This window comes from Lepidothrix coronata, unplaced genomic scaffold, assembly GCF_001604755.1.
Source record: "Lepidothrix coronata isolate B3197 unplaced genomic scaffold, Lepidothrix_coronata-1.0 Scaffold70, whole genome shotgun sequence".
Taxonomy (NCBI): domain Eukaryota; kingdom Metazoa; phylum Chordata; class Aves; order Passeriformes; family Pipridae; genus Lepidothrix; species Lepidothrix coronata.
Window position 1 is genome coordinate 2,248,335 of NW_016690250.1, and position 13,748 is coordinate 2,262,082.

At 33.8% G+C, this 13,748-nt stretch overlaps 1 protein-coding gene across 1 annotated transcript in view; it reads right to left on the bottom strand.

Moving 5' to 3' along the window:
• ASCC3 (activating signal cointegrator 1 complex subunit 3) overlaps window positions 1-13,748 on the bottom strand; it is a 270,615-nt gene that overhangs the window by 194,843 nt on the left and 62,024 nt on the right. The window contains exons 9-10 of the mRNA XM_017818701.1: window positions 2,808-3,008; window positions 2,208-2,348 (exon numbers count right to left, since the gene is read on the bottom strand). Coding sequence (XP_017674190.1) covers window positions 2,208-2,348; window positions 2,808-3,008 — 342 coding nt within the window. The remainder of the gene's footprint in view (window positions 1-2,207; window positions 2,349-2,807; window positions 3,009-13,748) is intronic.

Below are 13,748 nucleotides of genomic sequence, written 5' to 3' on the forward strand. Positions count from 1 at the left end.
CTGGCAGAGATCCTGCTATCAGCTACTGCATGTGAAGAAGACAGATGACTGCTGCCGTAGAGAAACTGCTCAGAGACTAGAAGGGACCTGTCCTTCTTCCCTCCTGGACTTTTATTTGGAGGGGAGAAGAGATCTATCCATTGTAAATACTTATGTCATGGTAGAGATAGTTGTGATTGTGTGTATAATGTATTATAATATTTATTTGTACAGTCATTGTAATATATTCCCTTTCCCCCTATTTTGAGTCTGGTGTGTTTGTCTGGAAAACCCATCTCACATTGGATTGAGATGTGACAGGGGGCTAGGACTAGGGAATTAGATTTTTGAGGCTCTCAAACCATGACAGCAGCAAAAAACATTGCACACTACTGGGCTCCAGAATCTGCAAGAACAGCAGCAACAATAACACTGGTAACTCTTGGATTGGCATTATCTCTCATCTTCACCTCCTACAATTCTGACTAATCATAAGACTGACTAGATACAACAAACAAAAGGAAACAAAAAATTACTATTTCACTGTCCCAGAATTTTTGGCCTTTATATTTTTCTTTTCAACCTTTCTAGTATTTTGAAGAGCAAAACCACAAAACTGAACAAAAGTAAAAACTGAAATGAATCAATACTTTAATTATAGTTCCTTTGAAAACCTAGGAACTAAATTTTGGGTGACAAATAATATAATGGTTTCCAAATATTTCCTCTTCTGGAAACCATTTTTCTTCCACCTCCACTCTTCCCAAAAGTTTAGAAACTACAAATACACTATACTTCAGATTAGTCCTTCTATCCAAGGACATACATAGGAAACTGCAGAAATCCCTTGAAGGTAAGTTTCAGTTAAAAAAAAAAATAATTGCAAAGCAACGAGATGAGTCCATGGTAGGAAAACAATATTTTCACCCAGGTCCTCCCCCTGTCATTTCTTCTTGATTTGTATATATAAATCTACTTTAGCCTCTTCCCCACAAAAAACAAGAAGAATTGTGCTAGTAGTGGTATTTTGGACTGAAATAAAAGAGCATGATGAAGTAGACAGTCTTCCTACACTTAAGTTACTAAGTTGCTCTAAATTAATACTGTGTATATATTAATAATTTACCATTACTAGAGTAATGGAATTTCAAGTTTGTAAATTGTTTTCCACACACATTTTTTAATATTGCCTGAAATATTTTTTTGTTTTCTTTTCTAACTTTTTTTACTGGATGTAAGTGGAGTTTTAGTAATGAGGTGAGATTTTATGACTTACGTTTTAAACTAGAAGAGCAAGAGAAAATAGCACTTTTCTATTCTATATGTTGTTCATCGAACTTTGTACTTACATTCGAAGTAGGCTTTTCCACTGTCACTTCAGTTTCAGCAGTGATTACACATGCCTTTTCTTTCTCTCTGTTATAACCCTGACCTACTTGATTGTGTGCCCTAGCTGAAAAGTAATTTAAAATGGCAATCTGGTGTATGTAAATAATTTCAATTATTGAAAGTTCCTATCAAAAAGTTTTTTAGTTTGTATATCCAAATGTTAGGTAGATGATGTTGCAAAGTCACTCTGATAAAGTATCATCAATATTACTGTCACTCATTGATATGGGTTTGTTATTTATTGGTTACCGCAGTATTGTGACTGTATGTGTTAACAGGTACGCATATACATCTTCTACTGGCTTCATACTGGATTACTGCAGTGGTCCTCCTAATTACTAATTACATACAGACATCTCTTCTTGTCATGTGAAAGTCTTCTCTCCTCTTACCACAGAAAGATAAAATACATCAAAGCTAAGACTGCCAAAATATAATTCATCTGAATCAATAATTACTGTGTTACATTTATAAATTTTAATAGTGATAATACAACCAAGTCTTTTTTCTGTTTCTTGGACCGTGCAGAAGGAGAAAGGGTAATAACACAGAACTGTATGCAAGAACAGCTATAAAAGTATCTCAGTATTTCGGAAAAATCATATTTCATTGACACAAAGAGCATTTGCCTGAAATAAATGTGACAAGAAGTATGCGTGTTTTCATCTCTTTGAATCGAAAGTCACATTTTGGAATATAATCAGTGTAATTACAGATTTACTAATAACATTTCAGGTGCTTCACCAGTACTGTTACAAGGAGTTTGAAGAAAAGACTAGTGTATCTATGAAGAGGTATGAATACACACACAGAACAGTATTTTAAAATATTATGCATACCTGCGTTCGCAGAATTTCACCTTTTGACAGTTGCATATCACCAGTCAGCTCTTTCACAGTAATGCCTAGTGGTTCCAGACGCTTGCTGAAGTAATTTGTCATTTCGGCTGCCAAAGCCTTCATAGGAGCAACATACACAATCTGCACCAAAAGAACACTCACTTGATAAATGAGCAAACCCCACAACACTGTTTGTTTCATGGCAACCATTACAAATCACAATTTATTGTGAAATATGATGCCAGGCGCTTACAGTGAAAAATCTTAATAGTGATATATGAAAAGTAGTTATCTTTTTTGGATAAGTGTGCAGCTGTTTAAAGGACAATGGATTTTGTTTATACAGCCTTATCACTTTGAAAATTGGTTCTGCATCAAAGCTAAATGCATTTTCATAGCTTTTTACTCTCATAATAAGATTTTCAGAACACAAATAAGAATAGCTTTAACAATAACAAAGTAAATCAAAACTAGCTTTATCTTTAACTTGGAAAAGTGTAATATCCTTGAAAACTTCCTAATTTCATACTCCATGTATAACATATAACGGGCTTTACCTCACAAGTTAAAAAGATGTTATTTGGTTCATTAGACTCCTACCTTAAACTCATCCTTTTTAATAACACCGTGCTGGACATGCTGGCGAATTTCATGAAGGATTGTCAGCATGGCAATGTTAGTCTTCCCAGCTCCAGTGGGGGCGCAGATTAGCATGTTCTCATTTGTGTTGTAGGCAGTCTCAAAAACTATAGACTGGATTCGGTTTAGTCTTTTCATGCCTTTAAAAGCAAGTTGTCCAATCTGTTAAAACAAACAACATGTATATTCTGGATTTTTTTATACATTTATGTATATATGTGTGTGTGTGTGCGTCTATCTATATGCACGTTAATCATAAGAAAAAGAACATATGGAAAGCAAACTTAGGATACTTGTCTATCTATGTATTATTTCAAGGTTTTTTATTCTGAGGCTACCACTTCTATCCAACTCTAATATCAAATCCATCAGGAAAATAAAATATAGCATACTATCTCACCATTTATTTCTTTTTAGTCAAGAGCTTGATCAAAATGAATATACAGTAAAATATTGAACTATTAATAATTAAACATCAGTAAAACAGCATTAATAAGAATAGAACAATATCTTTAAATCTAAGATGACAAACTATGAATACTCTAATATAAGAAAAGGCAGCATTACACAGGAACTTGTTGAAGAAATAGATGATTAAAAAAATTATTTATCATTAATTTTGCACAGTAAAGTTCAATTTTGCAAACAGACGCACAAATTCAGCACCAACTTTCTTTTGCTTCTGATGAAATCTCCATCTTGCAACTGTTCATGTCCAGACCTTTCTCCAACAATATTTACAACAAGCTGCAGTTACCAAAAGGAACATGAAACTTATATATGGGGTCCCAAAAAAGCTTTGAGAATGTTTAAAAAAACTAAATTATACAGATAATACAGGAAATTATGGTTATTAGAGTTTAATGCATGTTTAAATCTTCAGAAGTACAAATAATCAATTATAAAAATACTTTCCTCCTCTTGGTCTCTCTAAAAAATGACATTTTCACAAGGAAAGAACCACTGTAGATAGACCATTACAATTTCTGCATTTGAAGATTATAAAACCTTTGCAACTGAAGAACAGACCCTTAAGATATAAAATTAATTTTCTAATAAACTTACCTTTTCTTACTTACTTTTTACAGATTTTTATACCTGCGCTGCTTCTACTACAAAGCATGAAAGGTATCTTACTGATATTTGTGATTATTATAATTTTTACTTTAATTGTAGGAAACCGCAAAAGTACAGTAAAGAACAGGTCTGAAAGCATCTTCTGAAAATCTCCTTTTCCATTATTCTGGGTGCTTTAATTAATTTATAGACATTTTCTATGGTAATAGCCCCTCCAATACCAAATACTCTTTCCAGTGCCTTTCAATACTAAGCAAATTATTTGAGCAGGACTTAATTTGCATTACTCCTCAAGTAATGCAAGCTTAGGAATGAAGGCTTCATCAGTTATTTAAATAAAATACTTTATTTAATTTTGTGACAAACAACACTAGGTCTATCATTTTACTGCAGCTTCCCACTAGTAGCCTCACATAAGAGGCTGAGATACAAAATATAAATTTAGGTGAATACACCAATTCCACAATACTTGACAATTCCCTACTTTTAAATTTATAGGAATTATGTACTTAATGACTAGCCAACTGTAGTTTTATTCTAGATTACTTTGAACATGAAAAAACAACATTCATTCATTGATATAGAAGTCAATGAAAATGCTATGTAATCAACACACTATTTCTTTTTGAAAAATCTGCTTTTCAGTTTAACAGTACCTTTGTCTCAGTAAAGCTTTTGGGTTGAAAACTTCTTGTGGCACTCTTAAAAAGCAAGTACTACTCAAACCATAAATTTCATTTGTATTGACAAATCTCAAAATATCTAAATATCTGTTTCAAACTGGTAAGTGCCTTTGGTGAAGAAAAAAAAAGTATCTATTGCAAATACTTCATGTACTTTTAATCAAGTTTCTTCAATTTTTAGTGGCTGAATTTCAGGATTATAACAGTTTTCACTGTTAAGTGTTCTAGCACAGTTTATTCTTCATGCAAGACTGCAGTGAGGAAAGCTTATTTGTTTTGCACCAAGTTTTATATACATAATGTTCTAATACATACTTGGTGTGTCATCTTTAAAATTCATTTCACCTTCATGAATGAGACTATTATAAAGTGTTAATGGGCTTCCCAGAGACCTGCTGATTATGTTGGTGCTATTGGGGTTCAATCAGCTATTTTTATGGCCTCCTTAGCCATTTTAGGTTTCTAATTTGCCTGTATTTCATTTTGAGATTTCTTGCCAGGTCCATGTAATTGGTTATATTTGTCCTTTTCCCTCCCATTCCCTCTAGTTGGTTTTACAAACTATTATAAACACCATATAAAGTTCACACTGATTAACACTATTTACAGTGTTTATTAATAAAGGATGTATAGAGAGAAACTCAAAAATACAACTGGTGATTACAGAATTGAGCTAACAAAACACTACATTGCACAACATGCATATTACATAAAGAAGCAGGTTTTAAACAAAAGCAGAAACATTGCTGTCCAAATGAAGTCCAGTGTAAGTATCTTCAGAATTAAATAACAGAAATTTTTCACAATCACATATTTGAATAAGTATGGCTTTACACACACAGGTCACCTTACAGTTGTGCGATTGTTAACACCCTTAAATATGCCCTTACATTATCATTACCACTGCCTGTAGGAATATATGGTTCCAGCTTCCCTTAAACTTTAAAAGTGTACAGTGTAAAACATCTTTTTCCTCTACATTTAGCAGAAATTATATATATTAGAGCCCTAGACCATGCAATTCTAAGCAAAGATCCAGAAATATTCAGAAAAATAAAAATAATTTCCTGTTCTCTTTTCCCATTTAAAATACTAACACCAGGGACCAAGACTGACTTGGTAAGTAGCAATAAACAAACAGATGTTCCAGAAGAACCAGAGGAAGTTGCGTAACAATATAGAAAAATGGACCTCAGCCTGTTTTCTGGAAAGACGCTAAGCCTACTGAAACAAGATTACGAGTGGAATAAAGATTAATTAAAAAATAAAATCCATAAAAGCCTGGTTAAAAACTAAAAATAATTTTTTTTAATAATAGTATTCTGACCAGAATCTAGACTTTCATTCAACACACTATTAATTTCCAAGCAGTCACTGACAAATCAATATGCAACATTCAAAAACACAATACAGTCAATGAATAATATTCTTTGAACGTTAACTCTGCAGGAACATATTAAGGATTAAAAAAGTTCCAAGAGAAAGGAATTCCCAAGGAAAAAAGTATCCTAAGGTTTCTTCAAACCAACTTCTCATTTGGTTGAAAAAATATTAAAGAATACCTTTCCCCTAAATTGTATTTTATTAGAAACAGTCAGCAGAAGTGCATAATCCAAACCCAGCAGTTTTTCCTGTAAAAATCAGTAAGGTAGCATACAGAAATGCAACAGTATGCTCAAAACTTCCCAGATTTACAAAGGTACTAGAAGATCTGCTTTTTTAACTTGGCATTTGCACAAACTACCTATTTTAAAAGCTGAAAACAACCCTCTGGCATATTAACATCAGTCAAGACTTCTACAGACCAATTCTTTTTCAGATAAACTAATGAAATCTCTTTTTGCTTAAAGAACTGGTAGCCACTGGATGGCAGAATGTGTTTTTTACTAAAAGTAAGATGCAACATTCTTCAGCTTTCTATTCCAAAGCTGATTTATCCCTAGAATTCAACAGAAACCATAGAAATTTTAAGCAGAATACAATCTAAGTGCTATTCTCAACAAAGAGAATTTCATGCCTAAGATGGTGCCATTTTACATAAGCATGAATCAATGTGAAAGGCCACTGAGAAGCAACTCTTTACATAAACCAGATGATACTCAAGGCAGCTCCAGTGTGAATGTATAAACCCCCTGTTTTTACTTCAGTAAGCTTTATGATTCTTTCCCATGGAATTTATTGTTACAACTAATGCATTTACAAATAAATGAGATTACATCTAGTGAAGGTATTCTAAATTAGGCATTTCATTAAAAAGATATTTGTGTGTTGGTGCTCTAACAGCAATTTAAAAATAGGATAAAATTGTTTAAGTCATTAAAGTAACATTCCTGAATGAGCCCATACGATTCAGTCTGCAGGCAAGCTACACAAGCTCTGAAACAGCTGCTTTAGCAACACAGTAGTGACACTGTCTACTCTAAGTAGCACAGGCCATCAGCACTTTAGACAGAGTTTTAGTCATGCAATTCATTAGCCAGACCTTGTAGTTCTACAGAGTTCAATAAATACACAGAAGATACTAATTTTTTTCACAAGACCCGCCTGTGAAACCTGCTGTGGGTCTCTATATGGTCTATAGCACTCTCCCTCACCCAAAACAAGGGAGTACTAATTACAAGTTCCACTAAAAGCTGAGATCTTCTTTCACTCTCCAGATCACTTAATGCATTAGACTCATGGACAGAAACAGCTTGTCAGGTGCAATTAACCTCAGTATCACAAGTTTTCACTTTGTGGCCCAATGTGCTTTAAAGTTAACTTCAAGGTACGATGCCAGCATTTTAGTGGCAGCTTCTATATTCAGTATTGCTGTGCACAGGCAGAGCATAGTATCTCTTATCTAATCTACCCAGAAAAACTCTAAAGTAAATATAACCATGTTTAATTAGTAATTTATCCAGACAATACATTTGAATATTATGTCCCTTAGATACATGGACATTCTCTTTATACTCCTCATTCCAAAAGAGATTTTGTCCTGTCCACAATATTTTTACTAGTTTTCATGTAATACTAGACAAATTTTCTCATTGTCTGAAATCAAGAAATGTTAGCCATCTATATTAATTTCCATAGCATGAGACCACCCAACCCAAATGTTCAATAATGACTTCTTCTGTCATAGTAGAACAAAGTAATAAGATTACTACCAATTTATCTTAGAGATAATTCACTGCACTCATAAACAAAGGTCAAGCTTTCAACATTTTCCCTGCTCATTGGCTTAATTTTAGTGTAGATTTATTTTATTCAAAGCACCTTATATATCTCAGGTGCGACAAATCCAATTCTGCAGTCAGCTGTTCTGCTGCACTTTCAGTAAAAAAGGTAATTGATCTAACTAGTAATAGCATGACTAATCCATGCTTTTTTACAGAAAATCCAATCCAAAATTCAGGATACAAAGTTCTGACGTCCCTTGGTCTTACACATAAATAATCTCTAGGTCATGTTTCCCCTTTGTTGCACTTCAGAAAACTGTTGGTTAAAACATCTATCTATACATACTCATATACACACACAAATATATGTTTTAATATGTATCTTTATAAACATACACATTTTAATAAATACACTCCCACTATCCTTTCAAATTATGAACATTTAGTAGTCCTCCCTGCTTTCCAATTATCCATCTATACACTGAAAGCACTTTTGTGCCAATGTAAATCCTATTTTGTTACTGAAGGTACATGCAGAAATAAACATCAATGCTATACCTGGGGACTTTCACAGTTTCCCTCTCCCGATGATGCTTTTCATAATCTGCTACTTCCATGAAAAAGTGGTAGCTCATAAGATTTAGGAACAAAAGTAAATAAAAATATAACTATATAACTAGCATAAAGGTAAAATCTAAGAGAACTATTTGAGGATATAATTTCCTACCTGCCCCAAAGACTGAAATGTGTTCTTTCAAAGTGCACATATACATTCTAAGCAAAGGCTCATAACATGTAAAAGAAAAACTGCATGATGTTTGGATCTGCTCCATTTAGCACCAAATCATATCAGTGAGATTTTATTGGACTTAGGGGGACAATTTTTGCAGGAACAAGTAGCACACAAAAAGATATGAAAATTATACAAGCATACCAAATAGAGCTTATGATTGGCTTTAGGCCATAGCCAGCATTACAGTTTCCTGAAGTAAGTACAAATTATGTCTCATCCAAAGGGTAGTACCTGAAGAGTTATGTGCTACAAAGGAAGATTGAGGTAAAATACATTATATGCAAGTAACAAAAGGCACCAGAGAACCAGCAGCTGGTTTCAAAGCTGTATGTGCTACAAGTGACTAGACTAGAACTAAAAGCAATTCTTGCATGGTATGGGCTATCTATGTCACTATTAGCAGCAATCACAGAATCATTTAGTTTGGAGTTCACCTCATCTAGTTCACCCCTCTGATCAAAGTTGGATCAGCTACACCTGTGCACTTGTGTTTAACTACCAGCAAGGATGGAGACTCCACAGCCTTTCTGGGCAGGGCATAACAGTGTTTGACCACCTCACAGTAAAAAATTCATTTCATGAGTTCAGATGAAATGTCATGTGTTTTAATTTGTGCCCATTGCCTCTGCTGCTGTCACTGAGCACCACGGATGACAGACTGGCTCCCTCTTTGTTAATCATTCTCACATCAGGTATTTGTATACACTTGTCAGATGCCCCCTGAGCCTTCTCTTCTCTAGCTCTTTCACACTCATCTCACGTGAAAGATGCTCCAGTCCCTTAATTAGATTAAGAAGAAAGTACTAGAAGTGACAAATAATGAATCATAAGGATAAAATTATACCCTGACATCCTATAGAACATAGAATCTCAGCCCATATAAGACTTCTTTGAATGTTTTTTAATTTGAATTAAACATCATCCTTTAGAAAACTACGGTGTCTTGTTTATAAACTTATCACCACATTCATTGATCATTGCAGTAGATATTTAAGTAGCAGTAGCCATCAGAAACCAAGAAAATTTCCATACTTTCAAGTTATATTAGTGTCATTAAACTCAAACACTGCAAAATTCTCGTACATTCTGACAGAGTACACATGAGTAAAAAAGTATCCTGAGGGAAAAAGTATATATATGTGTATAAACATATTTTTATTATATATGAAAGGATCACCTGTGCTTGAAGTTACCATAACACAAAAACTATGAAAATAATTACAATTGTATTTGGGTAATGCTGCTTCTAAATCCCGGTTAAACATTTCCTCTCCAGACTTCCAAACCTCATATTTGCCAAAACAATTGAACAATTATTTTACTCACTTAGTTCTCAGAAATGTCAAAATTCTGGACAGCTCATAACAATGAGTGCTCTTCAACAAACTCTCATTAAAGAAGAACCAGACTCTATACAGAGAAGTTCAGAACAATCCCATTAAAAAACAAATTGCAGTGAAATCTAGTAGTATAATACTCTCCAACCAACTATGGAAACATAGTCACTCCTTGAAAAAAACAGCCAGTTAAAAAAAAATAAAAATCAAAGAATAAAAAGCTTCCATCTCTGGGGTTTTTTTTGTCTGTTTGTTCAGTTGTTTTTTTTAATCGTAAGTCCTACCCTCTGCTCTCTTGAAGAAAGAAGAAAGATCTATTCAAAATCAAAAGTTTTCAGGGAAAATGTTTACCTTCATATATGACAGCTAAGAGTTTCCATGCCTAAAGCAATTTCAAGAAAAATCCTTCTAAGTCTATAGATACATTGTCACCAACTTTATATGAAGTATTTCTTGAGGAATGACACTATACAAATAGTTATTTGTATAGTCAGCAGTCATATCTTTTCTATAGACTTCTGAATTATTCAACCACTTGCTGTCGTATTAAAAATACAACATTGAAAAACACTTTCTCATTCAATGTATAGATTTAACTCAAAGACTTCCCCATGTATAGACCCCAAATCAGTTTGATGGAAATGACAGGACAGCACTGTAGCTCCAAGCTTTCACTGCTCTGAGTTAGAACACTGAAACAGCTTGGGGGATCTCCTCCCCTCACTGAGAGAATTGTTTTGTGTTCCTCAGCCTAGTTATAATATGACAAAAGATTATAGACAGAGTGATTATACCCTCTGGTGACTTGATTTAAGGAAATAGATATCAAAGTGTTTCAGAAAGATTTTTCCATAAAAGCAACTATTTCTACAGCACAACAAATATACATGAATTTTGGCATCCAAATAGACACACAGGCAAGATTCTGATTTCAGCAACACTATTTAAACTCAAAAGTATCTGATGTCAAGAGAATTATCCAGATTATAGCAATGAAATGGAGATCAAAACATAGCCTCCTCTTACAGCTTTCTGATGCCATTTGTGAATTACACACAAAAATTACCTTGAACTAATGCAGGCGAAGCAAAATTGGCAACAGTTGTGGCATTTCCTAATAACCTCAGAAGTTAAAATCTTATGAGGATAGAAGGATTTGAGTTTATTTGATCACATTTTATCCATATTAAATGTAACCAAAGTAAAAAAGCATTACTTCCTCATAAAATTTAAGACTATCTTAATCCTGTGCAAAGCTACAATCATGGGAGAGTCAAATACACAAAACTCTACAGATCTGAAAGCATTTTAAATGTTCTGGACTGCTGTGTATTGACATCTCCACTAACACTATATCCCTGACTTTTCCAGATGCAGTAATGAGGAAACTGATATTTATATGGCCACAGCATATTATTCTTCAGGTTGTGGTGTTTTTTGTTTTTGTTTTTTTTTTTTTTTAATGCAGAGAATGCTCTCATAATTTCTTACGCTTGTATACAACTAGTTATGCTGATGGCATATTGCTTTGGTAATATATTCTGCTGGGAAAACACAGTGTGTCCCTAAGAGCAAAAAAAAAATCATCACTGTTAGATTCACACTGACTCAAAAAGTAACTGTAATAAAAGAGTTAATACAGAAAACCCTTTCCTAGTTGTTCAAGAATACAGACACTGTAATACAAAGGGAGAAACCCAACAAATAATAAGGAAAGACAAAGACAACAACTTTGTCAAACAACTATATAAGTACTGGCCATTGTTGAAAAGAAAAGTTAGTCTACTAACATGAAGCATAAAAACTGAAGCCCATTTTTGTAACCAAAATGTATGGTTTTAGCTAACTTTTCCCAAGTAAAAAGATTATATGATATGATATGATAAGAAGTACACACAAACTACTTTTTCAAAATTGAATTCTTGTATGAATTGCCATTTCTGAACTAGTTTGAAGAATTTTGAAACAACTGCATCATATCAAAAGAGATTTATTTTTCCTTCTATATTCTTGTTGCAGTTTTGAAAGAATATGTCAATACTAACATAAAAAAAATATTTCTAAGCAGTAAGTGGGCTACTTAACATGTGGGCTACTGCAACTAGACTAGACAGATAACTGGAAAATTTAGAAGAGACAGAGAATACTGACAGAAGACAGCAAATAATTTTTGGCCAAACCTCAAAAATAGTGACAATCAGGAAGAGACAAGACATCAGACAAAAGGCATCAAAGTCCTAACCCTCCCATTTCACACAAACTTATGTGAATGGATGAGGTATGGCTCAGAATAAAGACACAAAACTTTCTGAAGGACTGCATCTGGGCATTTGCATTCATTTGCACTCAGGATTTAGATTAATGGAAAATTAAGACACTGCAAACTACAGAATCAAAAAAATGAAAAAGCTGATGAAGAAGATAGTTTTTATATTGCAAATAGCACTACAGATTTAACAAAGCTTTCACACGTACTTTGAAAAGGATACGTACTGCAGGTTACACCTCGACCAGACTTTTTGTTTCCACAGAATCATATAATCACAGAATGGGTGAAGTTGGAAGGGACCACAGTGGGTCATCTGGTCCAGCTTCACTGCTCAAGCAGAGTTGTCCTAGAGCACATTGCACAGAATTGCATCCAGACGGTTCTTGAGTATCTGCAGTGAGGAGATTCTACAACCTCTCTGGGCAATCTGTTCCAATGCTCAGTTACAGTAAAGAAGTTCTTCCTCATATTCAGGTGGAAGTTCCTGTGCATCAGTTTCTGCCCATTGCCTCTTGTCCTATCACTTGCCACCACTGAGAAAAGCCTGGCTCCATCCTCCTGACACCCTCTCTTTAGATACTCCCTTCAGACTCTCAGTTGTCTTTATAGTTTTGCTCCTATAGTAGCTATTAATATGCAAAACAGTCTTTTTTTTTCTGATGTAAGCAAATTATTGATGGAAAAATTGAGAAGCTTTCTTACTTAAATGATAATATTTGAAAACAAGACAGAAAGTCTCTACCTTAGGAGTGTGCATGGCAGAGAGACAGTCTTCCATTTAGCAGTCCAGAAGAACAAAGGTCCACAGGTGTCAAAAGCAAGGAGAAGAAGACTCAGAAACACAGAAAATTAACTCCAACACAGTCTCAGATGACTCAGATAAAATTCCCCATCCTTTTCAGATTCAGGGAACACAGCAGAGAGGTAGGAATATTTGAATGCAAGTTTCCTTCATTATATTATGTTTTACAATAAGCAATTCTTATGAATGACTAAATAAAATCATCTTCCTCTATATTTTAAGGCAAATAAAAAGTTCTTTTTCCCTTCTCCTGATTAATTCCCAACAAGCTACAGAAGAAGGAAATGGTTTCTATTATTGCCATTGTTATAAGTATAATTATTATTACATAAGGCCTACTTATTTATTAATATGAAAACTAAAAATAACTCCACTCTTATTTGATATGTCCAGTTCCAAGATTAAGTGTTAGCATAATTTCAATTTTCCAATTAGAATTCAGAAAAATTGTTTTGTTAGAATAAGATACAAAACACACAAAAACCCCTGTTTCTAGCTTTAAAAGACTTTACATTAATTTTTGCTCCCTATTGTTCTGCAGACTCAAACAACTAGTCTTAAAAAGTTTAAAAGTTCCACTTTATTAGCAGTTACTATGTGCTCTTGAGGTTAACGGAAACTGCAAGTCTGAGCTGAATAGCCCATCAGTTATAAAGTCAATCTTTTGGTCATATAGCTCCTCTGTCCCAAAATCTTTTAAAAACATTTAAAACTATTTGGTGATTTCTAACTGAATCCCTTGATGAGCCATTTCAGTCTCATTTCTGTCACTGAAAG